Source organism: Neofelis nebulosa, chromosome 7, assembly GCF_028018385.1.
Source record: "Neofelis nebulosa isolate mNeoNeb1 chromosome 7, mNeoNeb1.pri, whole genome shotgun sequence".
NCBI lineage: Eukaryota > Metazoa > Chordata > Mammalia > Carnivora > Felidae > Neofelis > Neofelis nebulosa.
The window spans coordinates 96,107,446-96,134,487 of record NC_080788.1 but is presented as its reverse complement, the minus strand read 5'-3'; the positions used below and the strand labels follow the sequence as shown (position 1 = coordinate 96,134,487).

Here is a 27,042-nt window from a genome sequence, read left to right as displayed (position 1 = left end):
CAGTCATATACTGATAAAGACATTGTTAGCAATAAATAAATAAATAAATAATTGTTAGCATTTTATTTCTGGAAAAATGTAACAAACAACAGTATGAGAATGTGATTTAAATATTTGTTTTTTGGTGTTTTCATTAAGAATGAAGATTTGTGCCTTTTCTGAACAATATTTTAAAGGATACTCTGAGATTCAGATTTCTTCAAAGTTATAATATTTAATATCTATGTAGAGTGTGGTTTTTCTAGACAGGAGTATCCTAGGTGTCAGGTGGATAAATTGGACTATAATCTATGAGTACAAAATATGCTGTACCAGTACATGAGGGTAAGGATTATGTCTGCTTTGTTCATCTCATGTAATAAGAGCCTCATCTAGCACCTAGTCCTGAAAAGCAGCCCTATAAATTTTTCTTGAATAAAAAGAAATGTATAAACATTGTTTTGATATTCATTTATCTCTCCTCACTCAGTTGCAAACAAAAAAGCAGATGAAAATATATGGGGCTGACTAGTAAATAAAATTAAAAGCAAATTTTTTTTTAAATTTCTAGTGCATTCTTATATAGTTCTAAGATTTCCATGGTATTTTCTTGCTTTTATGGGATGAACTAAGAAAAATCAGGTTAAACTCAAGAAAGGTCACCCACAATGCAATGAGAAGGCCTCCATTATCTGCAGGTCTTTCAAATTCACATCATTTTTGCCAGTGTCATTTATATGTGGTTAATGGTAACAGTGAACGGACAATATTTTATTCTGATTATTAATGTTTCAGTGCATATGCCACATTTTATCATATAGGGATATTAAGTGATATTAAGGGGGAGGGAAATGAGTAGGATGTTAGTAAAGAGAAGAATGTATGTCTGTGAATCACTGCCATAAATAAATGTGCAAACCCTATATATCTATATTGAGTCCCATGGTATCATTCAAAGTTTAGAACTGGGGCCCTTGGGAGGCCAGTAGATGCTCCCCCAAAAGTCTCTGGTAGTTATCACTGCTGACACATGTTAAGAGAACAGTACTGCCCTTAGACCCAGAAAGCACTGCTGTTAGGATACAAACACAGCATGTTTTCCAAACCATCTGCCAAGAGGTTCTTCTGGCCATCTGCATGAGCCAGCACACAGATTCAACTGGAAACATCTATGTATGGTGAAATAGAACAGTCATAGCAAATGTGGGTTTTTTTTAATTCTCTTCAGTGCAGGTTATTTAAATATATGAAAATGCCTTATGAATATGAACTGACTCAATTCTTACCAAACTAGTTTTGGTCAGCATGTAGATAAAATCTTAGAAGAATTTTCTTTAATCTGACACTTGTGCAATATTCTCTGTGAAATTGCACCACAGTTAAAGGGTGGCACAGGTATTGAATTGGGCTTATGATCCATATTGTTATTTTTAAGTCTAATACCTAAATGATTTTATACAAAACAAGTTACATCATGTGTTCAAAATTCATTGGCAACAATTTTTAAGTATCATATATAGACAAAGCATCTTTTATATCACTGGAAAATATTATCCAATTTATAAAAATCAGTGTTTAGAATCTCTAAGTGCTTTAGATCTTCAGACTGTTTCCAGGTTTCCTAAATGAGGTTTTTGACATGCACACAACAAAGAAACATATATACACTTTGTTTTATTTTGTTTTACTTTATTTCAGCCCAGAGATGATTACCTAGAGTGAATGAATCCTTAATATTATGGAAGTAACACTAACTACTTATGGAATTTTTATGTTTTAGCATTAAAAAAAGGACGATTTTGGATCACACCAGATCCTTATCACAAAGATGACAACATCCAGATTGGGCGTGAGGTGAAAATATCTTGCCAAGTAGAAGCTGTTCCTTCTGAGGAGTTAACATTTAGTTGGTTTAAAAATGGTCGTCCATTGAGAAGTTCTGAGCGGATGGTTATTACACAGACTGATCCGGATGTCTCCCCGGGAACGACAAACTTGGACATCATTGATTTAAAATTCACGGATTTTGGGACATACACATGTGTAGCATCTCTGAAGGGAGGAGGAATATCTGATATCAGTATTGATGTTAATATATCCAGCAGCACAGGTAAGAAGCATATTTGTGATGCACAAGATGTTTGCATTGAAAATCATTTCTTTATGTTTAGCAGACAAAATAGTCTTCAGTCAAGCTAAGAACATTCTTATTTCCATTTCCTAAAACCACAGTCCTAACATTCTGAATGTCTAATAAATATCACGTTAAAAGACATTGTTACTTCTGTTTTGATTTAGGTTTATAGGAGGCTTTACAGAAGTAGTGTGAGTAACAGTAATAGCATTGGCTATGATAGACATAGGCTTCCAGATTAAATAGTAACAGGTGTTTTTTTTTTTTTTTAAGTTAACTAGGAGTCCTCTGTAGAGCCTAAAATTATATTAATTAATAAAGTTAACAAATTCCTAAAGAGTTAAGACAAATTTTGGGAATTTTAAACAAACAAAATATTTAGTCCTAAGAAGCAAATACTAAGAGATCATTTGAAAGTATTCAAATACAAGATTTATAAAAAATGCATTTTCCACCAATTCAAACCAATGATAAAAGTGTTAAATGTGTAATCCGATGTGGCTTTTTGAAGAACGTTATGATAGAATCTCTTCACAGTGGGAACGATTAAATATAAAAATATACTGGAGTGAAATTCCTTCTTTTAAAGTTAAAAATGAAAGTGTTATCAATTTTCTCTCGACTAAACATACATCTGTAGATGAGGTAAATTATAGGACTTTGGTATGGGAGGACATACTAGCTTACCTCTTGGGATGTTTTTAAAAAGCCTTGTGATTCTGTGAACTGCAATCAGTATGCATGGGGACGACACCAACGTAGCTTTGTTTTGCCAGCTTGTTACCAGACTGAATTTCAATTTAGGATTTTTGTATAATTCTAGGGTGAATAATACGTGTTGAAAACATAGAGCACAGATGTCGCCAGCAGACATACTCTGTTTTGAGAACATTTAAACGGCTTTTCCTTTCCAGTCAGGCGGCATTTTGACTCTCGTGTGGTAACAGATTGACTTGTGATTTTGTGTCTTCTCATGATTTAAATTCCGGTGGACACTGGATTGATTTTACTCCTTAAGGGACATAGGTCCATCTTCAGGCTGACCACATGTGCTTACTTTTCACCATTCCGCATTATTTCTAAGAGATATTTCATTTTTATCAGCCACGGTTAATGTGAAAGGAGGTTAGAGGGATGAAAGTTACTTGTGTTTGGCAGAAGTCACTTTCTAGGCAAAATGATAATAATAACTATTTTGATAGTAACTATTACCTGAACTTTATTTCCAAGCTGGTGCTAGCACCATTTTAGGATATCTCATAGAAAGCTGTTGATATGCTTAGTCATCATTGTTTATGTTTTCATTCAGTCAACAGACATCCATTGATTGCCTACATCAATGTGCTAGGTGACATCCCACAATGTTATTTCCTGTAAGAGTGAGAACAGTTTTGTAAGACCCAGAATTATCTGTCCTTATTTTTGAGGGACGATTTTCCAGAATTGGTCTACACTAAATTGTGAACACTGCTTTTTTTGTTTGCTTGTTTGTGTGGTTTTGTTTGCTTCTTGGTTTTTTTGTTTGTTTGTTTGTTTGTTTTGTTTTTTTTCCGGAACCAGTGACATAAACCCAGATCCAAACAATCAATACTGCTATCGAAACAGACTTGTCTGATGGTAGCATAGTTCATTCAACATTAAACTTAGACAAAAGAGGGAACATAGAATGGACAGAAGAAAGGAGTATTATATAATATCTACAAAATTAGTTCTGGCATTCATTTTCTTTTTCTCTTTTTTTTATGTTTACTTATTTTTGAGGGAGAGAGAGAGTGTGTGCCTGAGTGAATAAGCAGGGGAGGGGCAGACAGAGAATGAGAGAGAGAGAATCCCAAGCAGAGAGAGAGAGAGAAGGAGAGACAGTACCATGCAGGCTACACACTGTCAGTGCAGAGCCTGATGCAGGGCTTGAACCTATGAATTGTCCAGTCGTGACCTGAGCCAAAATCAAGAGTCAGATGCTTAACTGACTGAACCACCCTGGTGGCTCCTGACACTCATTTTCAAATATACTACTTATATTACCCATTTCAATATGGGCTATAAGAGAAAAGGAGAAAAGGTAACTAGCATTGATTCATGACATTTCTAAAAATCCTAAGTGAAAAGAAATGTCAGAAAAGCAGAAAATAATCTAGAAATGCCTCTTAGTAATAAAAGTTTAGTTATAATAAGTAAAGTTTCTTAAACTGTTATCATCTGGTCTGGTTACCAAATGTAACAATGCTAGAGATAAAAGGAGATATATGAAGTCCTCTTTTTTTTTTCTTTTACTTATAACGTTTATTTATTTTTGAGACAGAGAGAGACAGAGCATGAACAGGGGAGGGGCAGAGAGAGAGGGAGACACAGAATCCAAAACAGGCTCCAGGCTCTGAGAGGTCAGCACAGAGCCCGACGCGGGGCTCAAACCCACGGACCGCGAGATCATGACCTGAGCCGAAGTCGGATGCTCAACTGACCGAGCCACCCAGGCGCCCCTATTAAGTCCTCTTTTAAAACACTCCCCTTTGCTGTCCCTCACCCATCACAGACAGACCTGGTTATTGTCTGTCTCCTCCTTAGAGTGGAAGCTCCATGTAGTCTAGGCCTTTGTCTGTACTGCTTGTTATTATAATATCAGCATCTGGAGCAATACATAGTACTTTGTAGGTACTCAAAAAGTAATTTTATTTATTTTATTTATTTATTTATTTATTTATTTATTTATTATTTATTTATTTATTTGTTTGTTTACTTATTTATTTACTTATTTATTTATTTATATTGAGCAGGGGAAAGGAGCAAAAGGAGAGAGAAAAAGAATCTTAATCGTAAGCAGGCTCCATACTCAGTCTGAAACCTGATGCAGGGCTTGATCCCATGACCCTGGGTTCCTGACCTGAGCTGAAATCCAGAGTCAGACCCTCAACCAACTGAGCCATCCAGGGCCCCCCCAAAATAATTACTAGATAAAGACATGAGCTAATTTGTGCCCATAGCTTTCCTTTTTAGGTTTTCTTTTCTCTTATTACTCTGAGTTAGGCATTTTTGTGTCTGTCTCCCTGCTCTTATAATTTCCTACTGTCTTTAAGAAACATTATTCAGTACACCAATGTATACTGTGATTTGAGGTGTTATCACTATTAAGGGCAGGAATGGCTCCATAATTTATGGTGTCCTGTGGAAATATAAAGCAGATCCCTTGTTCAGAACCTGCTGAGAATTTCACGGTAACAACATCGAAGCATTAATTTAAGCACAGGATCCTTGTGAGTGTGGGTGGCATGGTACTGACATGCACAGGGGATTGAACTTTGATAGAAAGGCCTGAAGAAGATGAAGTTCAATCTAAAGCATGAGTCACTCACTGGAGGCAACTGCATATTCTGTCTTTATGCCAAAACTTGTTTTCATGCTCTATTTTGATTACAATAGAATGGAATACCAGATTACATTATAAAGATCTGCAGATCTGAGATTGTGTGATTCAATGGGTACTGAAAATATTATTTTTATCCTCACATAGTAGAAGACTCCACTTAAAGCAATGCTTTAGGATGAAATACAGAGGTATTCCTGGGGGTAGAATTTGAACAGTGAGAATGAACAAGCTGTAACATGGAGGAAAATCTTGGACTACATTAATTCTATGAACCACACGGGAGGATTCAAAGGAAATTTCCAGTCGGGCGAGTGAAGTCAAAGAGGAGGAAATTGCTGTTAATATTTAAGTAAATATGTGGGGACCTCTTCGGTTCTGGATTTTGCTAGTTATATTATTACTATTTCAGGGAATTTAGGATTGACCAAGTGGTCGTGATTTTCTTATGTGCTAGATGTTTTCTATATGTTAAATGTAAGCTATTTAGGGTGACATCTTAAACTTAAAAAAAAGCCTCTAAATCTTTTGTTTTTCATAAAAATCTTACACTTAGGCCTGAGTTATCACTTACTGTGTTTAAGAGACATATATGAACTTTACTAAGCTGAGGATGAGGTACCATAAGGCAATTCTGCCTAATATAGTTAGAAAAGCATTTTTTTTTTAATGAAAGCCACATCTCTAGATATGCTTTTGAGGACTTTTAAAACTGAAATATAAAATATCTCAGGAAGGTAAATCCTAGTTTACAGAATTATTAATATTTTAAAAAGATAATGATTTGATTTTTAAAAAAAATTGAAGAGAAAGGCTACATGTATTTATTTTGGAGTTTGCCTCATGCATTTGATTGAATAATAAAAACTGTGATATATGATGATAGATTATGTCTTACTTTCACATTAATTCATTATTAGTAGCTACTTTCATTCTGACTCTGCAAGCATTCAGATTGTTTTATTGTAAGCATTTGTTTTGTCTATTTAAAATTCATGTTTCTGGGGCACCTGGGTGGCTCAGTTGGTTGAATGTCCAATTCTTGATTTCGGCTCAAGTCATGATCCCATGATCATGTGATTGGGCCCTGTGATGGGCTCTGTGCTGAGCATGGAACCTGATAAAGATTCTCTCTCTCTCCTTTTGCCCCTTTCCCCCACTCATGCTTTCTCTCTCATTCTAATAATAATAGTAATAATAATAATAATAATAATAATAATAATAATTCCATGTTTCTTGCAGATTCTTCTGTTATTGTTCTGTATCTGGCTCCATGTCATATGGTAATGGACAAATGGGCCTTTCCCTTAGGGACCTTACAATCTAAGTTTTCATATTACTTAGTTATCAGGTGACTTAGAAATTAGGCACAGTTTATAGTGGGAAGGAAGCTGTACTTAAATTTGATCATATTTCTGTAGGAACTGTGAATGCTTTCTTTAATATTAGCCCAGGAAAGTTTCAGAGGAAAATGACATTTGAGTTAAATCTTGATAGAAATGGCATTGTGTTAGGAATAGTGGAGGGAGGAGGGTACAGCTGGTAAAATATACAGGATGAAGAAAATCCTGGAAATATTACATGATTCTCATGTTCTGCTTTTACTATAGGATTGATAGTAACTGATATTAAGATAAGTTGTATTGGTTTATTTCAATTTTATTGCTATCATTATGGAAGCTATATTTTATCTAGTAGATAGATAAAAAACACATTGTACTAATTATAAATTTACCAGTTAAAAGTAAATATACTGAAATTTTCATTGTTACAGTTCAATTTTGTAAAATGAAGATCTTCCCCATACTTGCTGAAAAAAGCATGTGAATTTTAGCCTAAAATCCCAGCAATAGTTAAAACCAACTCTTAAAATCTTTTCACCTGATTGTTAATTCATTTTAAAATATAATTGTTACCGTAACTATTTAATTTTCAGAAGGCTTGCTGAGAATTACTCTATTGCTTCCTCCAGGGTCGTTCTGAGATAAAGTCCTTAGGTACTTATTAGTTTGCATGTACTTCTTTGCATGACCTGACAAACGTGTAGGTTTATAGGAAACTCAGAAGCATCTGCATCATGCTAGAAAATATAAGCAGTGAGACTGGCGATCTGTGGAATTCCCGTGGTGAGACATCTGGTGGGCAAATAGAGCAGAAGACTCAAAACAGATTTGATGATTTTCTCCTCCCTTGTTAGAATACATGAGCATTTTGTATAGCAGAAAATTGAGCAAGATTTAGAGGATTAAACCATAAGCATAGGCACACAGAGCTGACCAACTGAGAAAATAATTTTGAAATTTTAGCTTCGCTGCTGACTACCTGACTGGTTACTATAAATATGATGGTTAACAAATGTTTGTACAAGCATTCACACCTGTGAAATTAAACGCTCTTGATAACACGGGGATATAATACACAACTAATAAGAATAGCTAATGAGCTGGAAGGCAAAAGAAAAATGATTAAGCCCTGTTCATTAATTTGCTTCTTTGCCCTTTTTCAGTTAAAGAATAATAGAAACGCATGAAATTCTGCTGATTAAAACTGAAGTTCTATAGAATGACTGTAGTGAAAGATAGACCCTTTCATGTAAGAGGAAATCATAAATAAAACCAATGCATGTAAGATCTGACAATGCTTTGATAAGAGGAAACTTCCATGCAGTGAAAAGTTATGTAATCACTTACTCAGTTACTAGACCCAGAAAAATTCATTTTCTTCCTTGACTCCAAAATTAAGTCCATGTTCAGTCCATGACCTACAAATTAATGGTGAAGAACAGAGGTCAGCAATATTTTTCTAGAAAGGTCCAAATAGTAAATATTTTCAGCTTTGTAGGCTATGAAGTTTCTGTTGCATCTATCTTAGTCTGCTGTTGTAGTAGGAAAGCTTCCACATACAGTGGGCATGACTGTGTCCTAATAAAACTTTATTTATAAAAACAGGTTGTGGGCCATATTTTGCCTCAGGCCATGTTGTGCTAAAATCTAACCTAGATTGTTGGAACTCTATTAAGAATTAAAATAGTAACAAAGCTGAATTCTTATGGACTTACTAGGAAACTAAGTTAAACCCACAAATAACTGCTATTTGTCTATACAAATACTAATATATTTTCTACAGACTGAGGTGAAATCTCAGCCTTTCTCTATTTCTTATTCATCTGTATATCTTATTTGGTTCCTGGTTAAGCTGATAATTGTCTGCTAGGATGGTCCAAGTTCTAGAATTAATGCATTAAGATCTTCTGAGATTACTTGAGATAGCTCAAATCTCCTTCCTAACACACAAGATTTTCTGCTGCCATCCCTATTCTGCTTGTGACCTCTTAGAGCTATCTTTTATCTGTTTCTACATTTAAAAAATTGTTTTGAATAGCTGAGGAGACAATGAAAAAAAACAACTTTAAAAAAATTTGATACACTGAATTTTGGAGTCTCCTGATTATGGGGTCAGTGTGCTTTTTTCTGAAAGGCTGATTGGCTACTATTCACACTGGCCTCAGGCAGGACTGGTTCTTACAGACTGAATTTACTCTCAATGCTGAAGCTTCTTCTCTCAGTTGACTCTTGTGCTTATTGGAAGGGGTATTATATCTGTCCTTGATACGGGTCAAGAAGAAGCATTGCGTTTTGAGCAGTGTGTCAGTAAAGAGACTGTCACTCTAAAAACTGGTGAATTATCTCTTGTACAGACTTGCCCACTTTCTCTTCATAGGCTTTCCTCTTCATTTACAGCACTGGGACTGGAACTAAATGTAGCTAGCATATATCTTTACTGTGGTACTTAGAGCCTTAAATTGCTATTGTACTTAGTGAATTTCCCAGAGAGACACTGAACTGCAAAATACCGTGTTTAATCACCACATACCCAGAACATTCCTTAGGAAATACTGGGCTATGCATACTCAGAGAGATACCTAATTCTTTTCATTTGCGCTTTCAGTAAAGGATGGTATTTCTGATGGCCTGTATGGTAGGTGTGGCTATATAAATTCATATTTAGGTATGTTAAAGTTTACCAAGAATATTTTATGCTTAACCTTGCCTATTTGAAAATAAGTGTTACTCCTTATATTAAATGTTTTAACTTTAAAATTATTTAATAATTTGGAATTATTTCTTCTGCTCATTTATGTAAATCTTGTATTGCTCAGTGGCTGATGCAGATTTTCTACAAAGGAGACCTATAAATGCAACAATTCGGAAGTGTTGGAGTGGCCAGGCAACTTGTCTGGAATCTGTGTTTGGATAGCTAATATGGCTTTAATTCAGATTGTATGTTTGCAATAATAAAAGAAAAATAGCAGAAATAGCAAAATTTTCTAAAGATGTCTATACTCACTCTTAAGTAGGTTTGAGAAAATATCAGTTGTCCATATCAAATATTATTGTTTGCATTATTCTTATTATTATCATTTAATTTCAGGTAGCTTAATGGGGATTGTGGTGTTTGGAGCTTATGACCAATTCTGTGTTGTCTTTGATAACAACCATTCAAATAGTCAAAACCCCATACTTGAATGTTTTTAAGGTAAAGATACTTTCAGAAGTCTTACCAAGTGCCATATTAAAATGTGCCGAATGACCTAAGAGAAAAATTGTTAAATTACACAAAAATAAGGCAAAGTTCTTTACAAAAAGACTCCTGAAACTTCTGAAGTCATCTTAATGGAGACAGGAAACCCTCCACAAGAAATGTACACACTATTGATAGCTCACAATATTGGTATTTTTTCCTTCCATCTGGTATATAAGACCTTTATTTCACAGTCTGTCAGCCCTAAAGAAACTGCCCTTAGTGGAGGAATATTGAGGCTTGGAAATTTAAATTTGAGAGGCAAAGCTAATTGACAGTGCAAGAAGGAATAAAGCCAAGTGTTCTAATATAGCAGAGAGAAATTAAGTATAGTTGTCACCTGCAATTCTGGAATTAATTCATGAAACATAGTGCATATTCAATCCAAAAAAAAAAAGTTTTATTCAACAACCACTGTAGGAAAGGAGGTATGGAAGAAATAAAAACAAATAGGGTATAATTCATAATTGATTGTATATCATAGTGAGAATACACTTGAAAACTTTAATAACAGATGAAGTCTAGAGTTGCTTCACAAGCTATCAGAGAAATATAGAAACATATAGTATGAAATGATTGAATCTGGTCAGCAAGAGTTCTATGGAACAGGTGGCATCTGAACTGGATTAAGAATAAGGATTGTATGTCCCTAGATCTTAGAAGAAAATGCATATAATTAGATCTCATTCACTCAAGCAAGAATGACCAAAGAACTTTATCAAGGGGTGAGTATGATCAGATTGGCATTTGGGGAGGGGGGGAGGCTATTCATTGGATGAATCTTCAGAGTTCCAAAAAGAGACAATTAGAGGAAGAATGGTGGAGATATAAAATAGTTTCATTTAGAGATAATGTGAGAGAGAAAACAGAAAATTTTTATTAAGAAGCAAAAAGGCAGTGAGGCTAGGCAGTCCTTCATGGATGTGAATATTAATGTCACTCATGAATGTCATCTGAGAAGTCAATAAAACCTCTTTGCATCTTAGATTCCTTATCTCTCCACTATAGCTTTGGAATATTTTTAAGGAAGAGATTAAAGAAATAGAGTGGGGAAAAAAAGAACATTAAAACAAAACAAAACACCCTCATTTTGGAGTGGGGGAGGGGAGGAGCTATTTCTTCAGCTGAAGAAATTAATAAGAATCAGATGAGGCACTGGGGAGCACTTATAACCTCTCCTGTTAAGGGACAATTTAGTCAGTGACCAATACTCTCAAGTCAGCTTAAGAGAGAGTCTGACTGGCATCAGGAAATAAGATAAAAACAGAGAGAGAGACAAACCATAAGGGATTCTTAAATACAGAGAGCAAACTGAGAGTTGCTGGTGGGGTGTTGGATAGGGGGATGGGCTAAATGGGTGATAGACATTAAGGAGGGCACTTGTTGGGATGAGCACTGGGTGGTATATGCAAGTGATAAATCACTAATTCTACTCCTGAAACCAGTACTACACTGTATATTAACTAATTTGAATTTAAATAAATAAATTTTTAAAAGAGAGAGAGAGGTAAAAAAAAAAAAATTAAGAGAGAGAGAGGGAGAAAGCCTGACTGACATTAGAACAAAACTATGGACTTGGTCCAGGCCCATATTTACCACTTAATAGCTTTATGACCTTGGGTCTGTCTGGACCTCAAGATTTTTCATCTGTAGAATAAAGGAATCAAGTGGGTAACTGGTTTTAAATGGTGTTCTAATGATAACTAGGGATTTGGGGGAAATATTTTCAAGGGCTACTGAACTGGAGAGAGACAGTAAATAACCAGCTGGAAGTTTTATAATCCCCCCCCCTTTCTTTTCAGTTTCAATCAGAGATAAGCATATATCTCTCTTATATTAGGACTTCTATGTAAGATGATATTTGGGCAACAATTCTGATCCAAATTCATGCACAGATGGTATTAACAACACATAGTTGTCAACTGTTTGCTTAGATAAATTCTTTAGTCCCTTCCAAAATATATTGTTCATTTATGCTTCCAAAATGTTATACTCCAGCTGCTTAGAATATGGCAATGCCACCTTCTGAGTGAGAGACTTTAGGTTGTGGGAGACGTTTGAGAGGACAAACTGATTTAGGATCATTTATAGCTGAAGGGTTGGACAACATCCTTGAGTTTCTGGTTACCAATTAGAGAATCAAGTTTGATGACCAAAAGAAAGGTCACAAGTAGAGCATGGATTTCACAAGCAGTTGCATTAATTAGAAGTGGATGAACTTGTCCACGAAGAGAATATGAAACAAAGGTAAAATATATCCAAGGAAATGGTGGAAAAAAGCAAAAATTATAAAGAAAATTAAAAAAATGGACATAAGGAAAAAGAGCTCCTCAATTTGTGTGGAAGAAGGAATACCCCAGGGAAAACTTATGTATTTATAGCATCTGTAGGACCTTTAATATCTCTTTATCAGCATGAAGAGGCATGTGAAAGATTTTGTTTGTCCCAGGTACTTTAATATTGATGAATGAATTTTGACAATGGAAGCAGCTCTTACCTTTCTTCTAATGAAAGGATTGTGAATTAAGGGAGAGAGGGTGAGTGGAATAGAGGGGAAGAGAGAGAGAGAAAGAGAGATTTACAAAAAGTAACAATTACACTAATTCTCTTTGCAATGAGATCAATTGCAATGAGATACGGAATATTTAAAATGCTTTTAGTTAGCCTTATCAGTAAGTTACAAGTTGTTTTGAAAAGCATGAATTGTATCAATGTTTTTGCTACTTATATTTTGGGAGGGCATAAATGCAAAAATTCTGTATTTTCTATAATAGTTCAATAAACTTTAATCATGTTTGTAATTAGAATTATCTCACATAAACTTGAATATCTGTAATTATGGAAGTAACATTGGATTTATAGGTTTCCCTGTTATTCATCTTAAAATATGCTTTCCCCCCCAACCCCACAAATACCAAAACAAAGTTTCTACCTTACAGGTTATAGTTTAACAATGGCTAATTTAGCTATTGTAAAATTACCATGTCTTGTGTTGAATATTTTCTTCACTTGGCAGAGTTAAACACTTTTTGAAATTCCTGGATTGCATTAAGATAAGAACAAGTAAGATAAGAACAGATCAATGGGAAATAGGAAAGAATACCCAATTTATGCTTCCTATACTCTTCATCCTTTTATAAATGCAAGCAATGAGGGCATAGGAACTATTTGAATTTTAAATGACTAAATATAGGTTTATCTAATCTTATGAGGACTAAACACTATTAGTTTGTTTCATAATTTGCATTTAAAATTATAATAACTATCAATAATTTAGTTACTAGAGTTAAAGATGACAGTCTATCCATTAATTGATGAACAATAAATTTCTCCATTAAATTTGTACTTAAGAATAGAATATAGGCTAGGGTATATTATTTAAAGCTATGATATAAAAACTTACTCTGGATCTTTTGCCTAGAGAAGAGGATAGAGTTATGGGAAATAACATTATATTTACTATTTATGTGATTATGACCACACTTCATAATTTTGTGTTTGTAGGTGACACTATCAATCTACCATTATCAGGTGAGGAACAGAGAGATGAATAGAAGTAGCCGTGGAGACTAGATCCATAGACTAATAGTTTGATCATCATTTTGCTCTTGTGGAAGCAGGTACTCGAGAATCCTAGATCTTCTAGCATCCGCTAGAACAATTAGTATAGTGAGTTAACTTGTGTGTAGCATGTAGGTTTCATTTTACATACTAGAATGTCTTAAATCAAAGCTATTTCTTTTAAGAGCTCCAAAATAGAAATTAGAGCTACCATTAATGCAAAGAACTTTCCCCAAAGAATATGCTTACAAATGAATACATTTTTTTAGTAAAAGGACCTTATTAATTTTCCATCTTAATTTTTCATCCTTCATTGTGGCATATCAGTGAGGTTAGGAAAGAGATTAAATACATTTAGAAAATCACTACAACTGGAATTTTGGTGATATGATTTTGGAAAATTTATGAATTTTGAGTATCTAGTTTTAAAATGAAAGATGATTGGGGCAGGTCCTCAGACACCTACTTTGTAAAACATTTTTAAAAGATTTCTAAATGTCTCATTTATTGGCATAGTTTTTAAATATTGAGGCCGTTTATAGATTACCTAATACGTTTTATTTTATAGAGAGGGAAATGGACCCCAAAGCTTAGGTACTTTCTTAGTTCCTATAGCCACATTATGAATTAAGCTTACAATCTCAGATTCAAAGTCCAGTATAAGAATTTGCAGCATGCTATAAAATGTCACATCACCTTACATTAAATGGCTATTTCCCTTCACCATCTCAGTGATTCTGAATTTGACAAGGGCCTTGCATGAAAGGGTCACTAAAGGAGGTCTTAAAATATTCCAAAAGAGATTCAGGTAACCTGGTTGGATCATATGCCATGCCCTCTGTTGATGATGGAACACACCTTTCTCTCCTGCTCTGAGAACACCACTCCAAAGAGTGGTAGGATGTTAGGTTCCATTTACCAGTCTTATATTCCACTCACAAAAGCAGAGTGAGGCCTTACCTTATTCTAACCAAGGTACACAGCTTGAACAGTGTTCATGTCACCAAAGAAGACCACTTTCAATGTTATGCTAGGTTAAAAATCCTCTAGTGCAGCTCAACATCGTTATACTTATCCTAGCTTCCTGAGAAGAGTGAACCCAGGGTTTGGGTATTTAAAATACTACTTTAACCACACCTGGGGTCTGAGTGGCATAGTTTAAATAACCATACCCCTAGAATATACATTAAAACTTACAGCATATAAACATAGATCACATTGTTTACAGTGAAGCATTTTTTTTTTTAAAATTATATCGCAGCTTAATAAAAACAGAAAAATGCATGAAATGCAAGCATGCAGCTTAGAGACTGAACACATATATATAACTACACAAAATAAAATAAACAAAACATTACCATATGTGGAAGATTAAAAGTAAATTATAGACCACATAACATAGAATACCTACTTACAAGAAGTAATAATCTATGATGTTTGGAGTTTTTATTATATTCTAGTTGCTGGGCTAAATAATTTAAAATGAGTACTTCATTGAATCCTTAGAAAACCCCTTGAAGTACGTACTGCTGTGATTATATCCATTTTACAGATGATAAACTTGAGCTTTAGAAAGCATAAGTAACTTTACTAGGCCTCAGAGTTTCTAAGTAGCACAGTAAGGTGTTGAACAGAGGTCACTTATGGCTGCCTTTTATATAAAACACATACCCTCTGAATTGAATGAGCTCACGAAATGAGATTTCAGACTCCAGAGATAAACTGTGAGAAATGTATTTTCAATGAGTGAATTCATTTCAGAATTCTCAAATCATAATGTGTTTGCCTTTCATACATCTTTGACTAAACAATTGGAGCCTAAGAAGACCTGTTGGTGAAAGTCAACCTAAGAGGCCGTTTAGAACCAGGACTGAAAGCTTTAGAAAAGGGGACATGGCAGTGATTTGCAGGGAAACTGAAGAATTGAGAATGCTGGACTCCCCTCAAGTACATGACAGGTAAATAAGTCAGAATTTCCCCAAGTTTAGAGATCTTCCATCAGTGATGACTAGATTAAAAAGATGTGAAATGTGAAGCATATCACTGCACTTTAAAGAAACGCTTTTGTGCACAATATGAAATATACTGGTAATTTAAATATGTGAAGTAGAAAAAATAAAATGACAGGCAGTTCAAATGTCTGCATCTAAAATGGATTTCGTGTGAATTACAGTCCACTATAAATGAAACATAAGTAGTCCACTTTTACCGAGTCTGTCTAAACAATACTTGTAAACAAAATGTATTTAGTTGACATTTAAGCAGAAATATCCTTGCTTAGGAATAAAATGCAATGTAAAACCATATTAATAAAATGGTACTCTATTCACACTCACATATGAGCTCAGAATGAGTTATGTCTCATTCCAATCAATGGCATTATATGAGTTTTTATTTGGTTTTAAAATTGGGCTCATATTTTTATTGTATCATTCTATACTTCTGCAGACTGGCAGAAGGGACCATAAAGTACAATCATTCATTGGGAGAATATTTGTTAATAAAGTGTTCATGTGTAATAAAAAAGAAACCTATTTTTTAATTGACCAGTTAGTTACCTACTAACAGATCTGTTAATTAAGCCTCATTTGCTGTAAAGAACATGTGGCCTTGATCTGTTGATGGAACATTGTGTTCACTGGTTGTTTCATCTTGCTCTTGACAAAGCGTGAAAGAGCCAGCTTCATTTTATGTCAAAATGTTTATTAAAATGGTAGTAGTGTCTATTTCCACCGGATAAGGCATATTCAATGATACACAATCAGTGGTGTAATTAGGGAATTTGTAAACCACAGGCATTGTGCAGTGTGATCATTTACAAGGAGCCTAACAATGTCACATGGATTCTACAAGTAGACAAATGGCCTTTTTATTATAGAAGCAAATTGATTTTTCTAGCCATTCCACGTTGAAGAGTTTACCACTGTGAGCAACAGTTGCTCTAGAAAATAAAATAAATTGTGGATTGCTTTAAAGCATCTTTCTTTTGCTATGCTTTCATAAGACGCATTTGATATATAATTTATAGTTATCATCCTTTTAATTTAGAATTCCTTCATCCACAGAAAAACAATCACATAATTAACATGATCAGACAGCTCCTTTTTACTTACTGGTCCCTGGTTTTCATGGCAACACCCTGACCTTTGTGAAAATGGACAGCACTGACATTTTGTCATCCTCATAAGGGAGGAACAGATGTATTAGGAATGTCCAAGCCCCTTTACTTCATAGAAACAGAATGAGAGCTGGGATATCTGTATTATGTGCCATTTTAGGATAATATCCAAACACATTGATCAAATTATTGTGTCTAATGAAAGAAATCTGCAACCTTCTTTCCTTGGTTGGCAGTGGGGGATGCCTCTGTTCAGATTTTTAAAAAGTTTATTGCTGTCCATTTCCAAAATGTTATCTTCTTCAAACAGTGTTTTCATCTGAAATGCATATGTATCTCCAATTGAACTGACAATGGCAATGTGATACATATATATATATATATATACATATATATATATATATATATGTATATATATATATGGTTTTAAAAATATTTCTTTGATTCTGTGTGTACCCATGTTCAATACTTGAGACATCATGGGTATGAATAAAGCAAGATCTTTGCCCTCAATATAGAAATGTATGTATAACAATAAAATACAGTCATTGATACCACACCAGTAAAAGGCACTGATAAGAAAACATAATAACATATAAACATATATGGAGTGTTTACTATATGCTGGACGTTGTGCTCAAGATTTTGTATGTATTATATTGTTTAGTCCTAAAAAAATGTAGTTGGTACTATTATGCTACTTTATTTAGAGTAAACGAGACAGTGGTTGGAGGACTTTCCCAAGGTCATGCGCCTAGTAGGTGGTAGAGTAAGGATCTGAAATTAGGCTGCCAGCCCTGAGCCTTGCTCTTCACAAGTGTACCACTCAAAGTACTTCACAGTTCAGGGATACTCCAGTGTGCATTGTGCCATTGTATCTTTAAATTATCATTAAATTCTCAAAATGACCTAAAATTGGACAGCTGGAAAGTGGGCTGGGTTAAGCCCAAGTCACATTTCTAATTTTGTACCTTAAATCTCTCCCAAACTCTGCACATCTACTAAAAAAAGCCATCAGATTTAAAAATAATTATGAGCAATTACCAGTTACAAAGAATCCTCTCTATTTATCATTTTCTGTAATGCATAGTGCATTTTTGAAGGTAGGGAATGGCCTAATTTATCTCTCTTGCCCTCAGTTTTAAGCATATTTATCTTTTGAAGGAGCTCTAAAATGTGTGTTAAAATGAATTGGTGTTAGCTCTAAAATAACACATAAGTTTTCATACATGCTGTTCTGCTTTTGTTATTCCCAGGATGTTTTGCTATTGATTTAAGGGATAGTGCATTTATGCACACATATAAATGTATTTGGATAAACTGTTTTAAGAGCGAGTAGGCAAGGACACAAATATGTTACAGAACAGAAGAATTTCAGGAATTTGGGAATCTCTGAGTTAACTTTAAACTATAACACTCTCTCTCTCCTCCTTGTTATTTTTAGTTTCTGTAACAAATGTTTAGAGTGCAGTATTCAACTTTTAAAGGTAAAAATCTAAATTGATTCCTTACGCCCAAATAACCGTTTTCCAGTTTTACTCTACATTATTTTTAAAAAGACATACAAAAATGAAATGGAATTTACATAATAACATAGAGTTAAGTTAAAGAATTGATCCCGGTTCCCAGAAATGATGTTATAGATTATTATTTTTTATCAAATAACCTAGTCATATTTTAGTAAAGATCTTAGTACTTTGTTTGATGGTTTGACTCTTGTAATTCTTTCTTATTACAGCAAAAAAGAAAGTGTTTCTTTTGCAGTCCTTATTTCTTCCAACATTCTCAAATCTAGCCCAGATTCCTACCTTGTTGAAATTTTATCATAATTTGAGTCACTAGGAAGCAGAACTATCTTGCTCCTAGTTTTTTAGTTTTTTTTTAAGTTTTTTACATGTGAGACTTTACATACTTAATCAGTAACCATCAGCTATTTCTATATTTCACTGCTTGAGTAACACATACAGTAAGTCAGGGGAAGGGAAGTTAAACACAGAAACAAGGGAAACTTTCATATCTTTTTCCAAAGAGGTGAGTAGAAAATTCTCTTTTTGATACAGATTTATCTTGATGATTCTTAGAAGATTAGAATCAGGTTAGAATCAGGTTAGAAAACCAAATTGCATGAAGATCAGAAAAATGCAAGATACTTGAAAACTACATTTAACCAAATGCTACATGAGCAACCTTAGATTAAGTTCCCATTCACTTATGTATTTATGAGGCAGCAAGAACGGAACCCATGTTTCTTTGCAACTGGACTTGTAGCTTGTGTAGCAGGGAAAATATGAATGCCACTTAGAGAATGATTTTCTATTTTGTTCTTTCATCTTACACTTTGTGTTCTATTGAATCCCTCAGAGACTATTCTTGTGCCATAGCAACACCTGCTGGGAGAGTGAAGTTGGAACAGCCACACTCTTGCCTGCCAAAGTTGTTTTCCTGATTGAATGGCACGGCATGTTCTCCATCTTCCAATACTAAACCCTCCAGAGTTGCTACCCTCCAAGATCCTGCCTCTCCCCATATATTCCAAATAACTAACAATACCATTGTAATAAGATTTTCTAAAAGTCTTTCAGAAGTAAGCAATGTATATGTATGTGTGCTTGCAGGTACATTTCCCCTTAGAATTTCCAAATGCAAATGCTGGGGTACTGCAACCTCATGTTTGTTTTTCACACGTTCTTTCTTCTGGTTTTATTGCTAGACTTGCAAAATGTTGTCAATTCTGTTTTGTTTGCATCTCATAACTTTTTGTAGGTGAGTCAGTAAAAAAAATGTGTGTCAGTGCAAAATTTTTTTAAAAGGCAATTTTTTATTTACAGAGTGTGATAAGAGAAGTATTTATGTGTATTCATATCATGGACAAAAACAGTAGGCTTACCATCTGGCGTAAGGAAACGTTTAAAAATAAGTGCATGTTTCATATATGATTTACCCACGAGGCTATAAGTAATACAAGTCTTAGAATATGGGTCCCTGTGGACATTCTATTGTAGAGCCAAATAGCCTCTTCTTTACTGCTAATAGAAGAAAGCCATAGCATGGACAAATTACTCAATACTATCAAATGCTTCTGATATTTTACCTCCCTATATCATTACTGTGACCAAATTAAAATCTAGTAGAATTGCTAACTTTATAAAAACCAATTGGATTGTTGTGTTTTTTTTAATTAAAAATTGAAATTGTTAGTTCATGTGTGAAAAATGATCTTGAAATTCATACACTTTATAATTAAGCCTTGGATCATCAAGAGGTAATTATTCATCAATAGTTTTCTTACTTTGGTTACTTAGTAACTGTCATTGGTGCTCTATGAATCACTTAAGAATTTATCAAGCACCTCTGAAATACTTATTTTTTTTCCTCTGAAATACTTTAAAATGTCACATGGTGTGGGAGCTCCTGAGGAAGTAGATAAAACCTGGTGCTGACCCCAGGACATCTGAGCTACTTTGTAAGGGAGAGAGACATTTTGTTCTGGCATATGTAGAATGAATTGGATATGCTGTAATTCGGAGACATGGAGAATGAATAAAAGACACAGAATTCAAAAAGACTTAAGGGAACAAGAAACTTAAATTGGTCCTTAATACAATGGGGGATGATTGGATGGGTATTATGAGGGTAACATCATTTCTGTAGAGAAGGAAGGAAGAGAATGAGCCAAGTATATTAAAAGAACCCAAAGACCTGGCTAAATTGAATAGAGGACTTTTCACAGAAAAATTGCAGCTTAATAAAGTTTGGCAGGTAAGGGGCAAAACAAGCAATGAGATTTAGACCTCTATCCTAGAAAACAAGTAACTACTGAAGATATTTGAATGGTGGAATGACACATTTTACTAAAGACTATTCAGAAATGGTAAGAACTTTTAAGGAGGGGAAACATTAATCAATGAGATTTTAGTAATTCATTTGTAAGGGGGAAAAAATCCAGAAGGAAGTGCAGCATTCAATATATTTGTATTATATGACATTGCATTAAATTATATTAAAATGTTGCTCAGAGAAGTTCTGCATATTTTAAAACAAACTACAAGAACATTCTATGTGCTACATATCCTATAATTCACATATTGTCTATCTCTGTGATTTAACAAAATAGGAATTGTTTCCAATAAGTATCCATTGGTGATTTCTATTCCTTTCATGGGAAATGAACTATAGAATGTTGCTGTCTTTCATCAAAAATTATGTTCCCGGTCATGGTCTCTTAAAGGAGGCCAGTATCAGCAGGTTCATTCATAAGTGAGAAGTCTTTAGAATGCTGGATTTCTTTATCACCTTGAAAATCTTTTAAGCACATCTTACTAAATATTTAGTAATTGACACATATTAATTCAGCTTATTAGTTTAAAAGTATTTTGGTGGCTTGGATTGGAATTACTTTTAAATGAAGAGAATTCTCGAAATTCCCTTATATAGTCATATGAATATTCCCCAATGGCCATAGACCTCACTTTCTTATATGTTTCATGTATTAAAGCAGTTACTCCTACTTTCAGTTGTGTGTTCATATCAGCTGTGAGGTTTATATTACATTAGATTAGAAAATTTCCAATATTAGGGTATGGAAGTTTTAAAATATAGATTATAATAATTATATTATTCTCACTTATATTGGGTATACTTTTTTGAGTGGAAGAGAAATGAGACATGCTGACAATTTCACTTAACTAATAGTTTATCTTGCTTTTCCTTAGTCCATTGTGAGAAGTCATTACTGATGTGCCATCAGTAAGTGTTGCAACTGCAAGCTATTTAGTTCTGTATGTCCATGTAAAATTATTTTGTGATTTCTCATAACTTCACATTTTGAATATATCTATGTGCCCGTCTCATACTTATAAAGCTAATCTGTAATATGTTAGCAAAAATGAGATTGAGGACTGCTGATGTGGACGCTGAGAAAGCACTGAAGTGTGATAGAATATCTTTACTTTAAAATTATGTGGTCTGAAATAAGGATGTTACTAACCTTGGCGTCTCAATCAGTAGATCACCAAGGATGAAACTCACATCCAGTTTATAGTAAATTTTTAAAATTCACATGTTGTTTTTGAAGGTTACCAAAACAAAAACAAAAAACAAACAAACAAAACAGAGTTGGTTCATTTGAATTAGTTATATCTACAAATTCAGTATTTACTTGAGTCTTTCTTATATTCCTTTATATACATCCACTCAACTTGAGAATTCCTGAAGTGTGACCTCTAGGGGTCACTTTTATAAACACACATTTTTCTGATTTTTTTTTAATGTTTCAAATACAGATTATACATATTACTTTAAAACATACATAGGTGTTATAAACGATTTCTCCCTAAAATTCAAGTATAATTAAATAATGACATACCTATTTTAGGATTCTTGAAAAATGGGAGTCTGGTTGTCCTTCTGGAGAAAACTCTACTTACTACTTAGTTAATTATGTTTTTTATGTTAAAAGAAATATATATTTTCTTTTAATATATCTTATTAAAACACACTATAAATAGTTATGTGTTTTAAACCATTGTCTGTAATTAGCATATTCTGATGTCTTTGTTTCAGATCACATGATATTTTCTCATACAGTTCAGATGAACTAACCTTCCCCTGCATTCTTGTGAGTGAGAAAATAGGCCAGTCATTTTCTGAGTAATGACTAAAGATTAAATTTCGTCAGCTTCCTTCCTACTGAAGAAATAAAATCATTTGAATTTTCGATATTTGTTTTATTTTACGGTCTGTGATACTATGGAAATGTTGACAGAAAACTAGTTTGAATTACTTGTCACATATTTATTGTTTAGAATGAGAAACTTTGGTGTCATATCATGCTTTTCAAGTTTCTCTGATTATAGCATCTTCCACAGTAGCATTTCAGATAGCACAAATCAAAATAGGGGCATGTATAATCTATATGTCATAGAAGGTAGCTTTGTGTTTTTACCAGGAGGAAATTTTTTTCTACTGAGTACATTATGGATAAATGTGGATCTCAGAGGGGCAGACATTTCCATTTTTTCTACTTAGTTTGATGCTTTCACTGGAGACAATGTTTCAAGAAAAAATAATTCAGTTGATTAGCAAAAGGATGGAAAAAACATCATGACATAATTAAATGGCATGTCCTCAAGCTAGCTCTTTCTGTTGTATTTGTTTTGTTTCGTTTTGTTTTGTTTTAATTTACAGCTTATCTATTTGAATTTTTAAATGAAAGGTGAAAGAAAAGATAAACTGGTGGGTCCTTTTTTGGACTCTCAACTTTCTCACACACCCACACACTTCTCAAGATATACCGCATCTGAAATCCATGCTAACAATATATTTTGCAGAAGATTCTGCTACTCGTATGGGCTACTAGTTATAGAAGTAATACTACATTTCATGATTTATCACTTTTATAATGTTCATGATTTGTCTCTATTATGTTTATGTCTATTATACTCATAGCCTTTTATCTTCTTATCTTTTACCCTTTTTGCCCTCTCTCCCTCCCTTCCTTCTTCAATGTCATGACTTACTGGTCTCTGCCAAGCAGGAAAGCAGGGCACTTTAGAGATAGAATAAGATACTCTGTCTTTGAGCAGCTTGTCTTTTCAGGGGCATAGAAGTGGGAGAAAATGTAAGGCAAAGCCACAAGTACAGGTCAAACAAATATACAGTGTAATATGTGTTCAGGAAGAGTGAGCAATCAACCCAGCCTTAGTGGTAGGCAGTTATCACAAAAATGATAATATTTGAACTGAATCTCAACACATGAGGCAAGCAGGAGCCACTAGAATTCAGCAAGGGCCAGACATGCTGAACATAGAAAAGAAGTGCTTGTTCAAGGGCACTGAAGTTCACCAGTCAGTGAAACTGCAAGAGAATGAGTGTTAAAGGAGTAAGCGTTTCTCAGACTGTGTTGAACAGAATGCTATGTCCAGGTGATACATTTGTGTTATTAAAAAATGGAGTTTTTATCAAATGAGCTTTGGAAAATTGGTTGCATTAACATTTTAGATTTCTCTGAGCTTCTTGGAACCTATGATGTACTAATATGCATTGTCCATATTGTAGAAGAATGAAAGATGACGGGAAATATACAAAGAAAGTAAAATTCATCAATAATCCCACACTCAGAGGGAACCACTGTTAGTGTTTTGGTATAGTTCCTCCTGGATTTTCTTTTCCTCTAGATTTTTCCTGTATAAGCCTCCTATTCTCCTCTAAATCAGTGCAAAATTGCCTCCCTTTCTTAATTTGTACATTCAGTCTAACATGTTTTACTGAGTTCTTACTATGTGTGAAATAGAGTGCTGTATACTAACAATGTAAAGATATATTTTCTTCCTTTCAAGAAGCTCCTTGCTAACATTCGCCAGCATATGTCTTTTTGATATAAAATTTTGATACTACTGTTTATAGTGCTCAGTAACATCTTTTACTCAATCATAGTGATAATAGCTATTCGTACTATTCACTAGAATGCTTTTTCTTAGCAATCTCAGCATCTTTATCAATAAATGTAGGTGTATTACATCATCATCTAAAAGGCTGCATCATATTTTATAATGTGACTGTACCACCATTTATTTAATGGATCCATCAGGCTGTTTTCAATCTTTTTTAAAAAAATTAAAACAGTATTATGAGCACTCTCAATGAGTACTGTAGTTTTCATAGTGACATGAACAAAATTGTATTTAAAATGATAAAGCTTATAGCAGGGTAGTAGGAAGCCTGGAAGAATTAGACTGGTGACAGAGACCACTTATTGTAGTGTCACAAGAAGAGAAAATGATGAATTCTACTGAGAAGTCTGCCTCTAGCCAAGAAAAGAAATAGGCAGATATGAGAGACATTTTTGATAGAGGAAACAACGCAGCTGATTAGAAGTGGTGAGCAAGAGGAAATGGTAAAACAAAATTCTGTAGCTTTCAGTTAGCAGATGAGGTGTGTTGATAACTACCAACTAAGTCAAGAAATAAACAGTGCTTTGGTTTGGGGATTTGAAAGACTTTGGGGATATAGAAGTAGGCTATAATCATAGACTGAAAGAGCCTTGGGATAAAGTTAGAATTTGTGTTATCAACATATAAAAGAGAGAAATTCATGAGAAAAGATGAGATCTCGTAACAAGAAAATGTATAGTAATAATAAGAGAGTTGACTGAAGAATTCTAAAGAATGGAAAATTTAATGTGGAGAGAGAAGACAAGCCTATGAAAACTGTGGGAAGTTGTAAGGTCTTCCTGGCCAAGAAAGTTGCAAAGAAAGATTCACTCTGATTTCAAGATTTAAAAGCCTCATGGAAGAGATGGAAACAATATTTTAGTTGAGTGTTGCTGTTTAGCAAAAATTGGGCTAATTTATTTTAAAAATCTATTTTTAAGTCATCTGGATTAAAATTGAGTCTTGCATTTATGTAATTTTGATTTTGTAGGGAGGAAAGTTTACCTAAATAAATAACATAAGTAAATTTATAAAGGGAGTTTTTGAACTATGTAGCATGATAAACAACAACAAAAAGTTATATAGCTAGTCCATTATGTATTTTGTATTAGAATGGCCTAATGTAATAAAGTCTCTGAATATTCTTCTTACTAATTCAGGAAATACACTTTCATTTAGCACCACTTCTTTCCTTAACGTTTTACTATTTGTTTTTAGGGTCATAACATTAATAACCTTGGAGCTTATAAAGTACAAATTCTTATTTTCAAAAATGAAGAAATTAATACTCAGAGTGATTAAGGTTGGCCAAGGTCATGTGACTTATTTTTGGAAGAGATGGGAGGAATATTTCAAAAACTAATATTCCATTGAATAATCTTTTAATTTATAATTTATTTTCTTTTATTTCATGTAGATTTATCAGAATTTGGAGATATGTTTGGATAGCTATATTTTATAAGCAGTTTTGACTTATACATATGAAGTATTCCAATATAGACAGAGATTTTGAAGATAACTATAGATCTGTAAGATATAAGGTAGATAAGGTCGTTTGTAAAGGGTGTGTAATTCACCATTTTAAATTCTACCTTGGCTCTTTTTATTGTCCCTGAGACAGTGACGAAGAGATGGGCAGGGAAAATTGGTCCATTTTGTCCCTAGGAGCACAGAGGCCATGAGCAGGAGGAGTGGGGTCCAGTGTTAGCTCAAGTTAGAATTGCATCATTCCCTTGTGGTTCATTTCAAAAAGAACAAATTATTGGGGCGCCTGGGTGGCTCAGTCAGTTGAGCGTCTGACTCCGGCTCAGGTCATGATCTCGCAGTTCGTGAGTTCGAGCCCCCTGTCAGGCTCTGTGCTGATAGCTCGGAGCCTGGAGCCTGCTTTGGATTCTGTGTCTCCCTCTCTCTCTGCCCCTCTCCCACTTATGCTCTGTCTCTGTCTCTCAAAAATGAATGAATGTTAAAAAAAATTAAAAAAACTAATTATTTAACTAAGTAATTTAATTTTTTAATATTTACAGAAGTTAATCAAATAATTGATCATGTAAGTTTTAAAAATGTAGGCATTTTAAAATATATTTTATTGCCAAATTCTAGAATGTATATATCTACTTCAAGAAAGTGGTGGTTAATGAAGTCATATGATTTTTGTCTTTCTCTGACTGACTAATTTCACTTAGCATAATACCCTCTAGTTCTGTCCACATAGTTGCAAATGGCAAGATTTCATTCTTTTTGATTGCTGAGTAATACTCCATCTTCTTTATCCATTCATCCATTAATTCATATGAGGACTTTAAGAGACAAAACAGATGAACATAAGGGAAGGGACACAAAAATAATATAAAAACAGTGAGGGGACAAAACAGAAGAGCCTCATAAATATGGAGAACAAACTGAGGGTTACAGGAGGGGTTGTGGGAGGGGGGATGGGCTAAATGAGTAAGGGGCACTAAGGAATCTACTCCTGAAATCATTGTTGCACTATATACTAACCAATTTGGATGTAAATTAAAAAAAAAATAAAAATAAAATTAAAAAAAAATTAAATGCAAGGAAGTGGTGGTTAATATTTCATATTTTTTTCTAATTTCTAAGATGTATGCATTATTTAAGTAACTTTTTTAAAAATAAGAAGCAAATGAAGGAATTAAATGAAAGGAAAAAACCTGAAGATACTTAAATAGCAAGATAATTAACTTCCCTATCACTTTGGACTCAAATTTATTTTCCTCTATGTGTAACAAGAGCGGTAACAGTTCAACGTTAAGTTGAAAAATAATTTAAAAACTATGTTTGTTTTGTTCTCGGGCACTGGAACACAGTAATACCAAAAGGAAGAATAAAATCTTTGCCTTTTTATCCATATATGCAG

General features: G+C 33.9%; 1 protein-coding gene across 2 annotated transcripts in view; it reads left to right on the top strand.

The window, feature by feature from the left end:
• MDGA2 (MAM domain containing glycosylphosphatidylinositol anchor 2) overlaps window positions 1–27,042 on the top strand; it is an 875,114-nt gene that overhangs the window by 640,946 nt on the left and 207,126 nt on the right. For both annotated transcript variants that reach the window (XR_009264432.1, XM_058738955.1), the window contains exon 7: window positions 1,760–2,089. Coding sequence is in view for 1 of the 2 variants with exons in the window: in XM_058738955.1 (XP_058594938.1) it covers window positions 1,760–2,089 (330 nt within the window). In the remaining variant the exon portion in view is untranslated. The remainder of the gene's footprint in view (window positions 1–1,759; window positions 2,090–27,042) is intronic.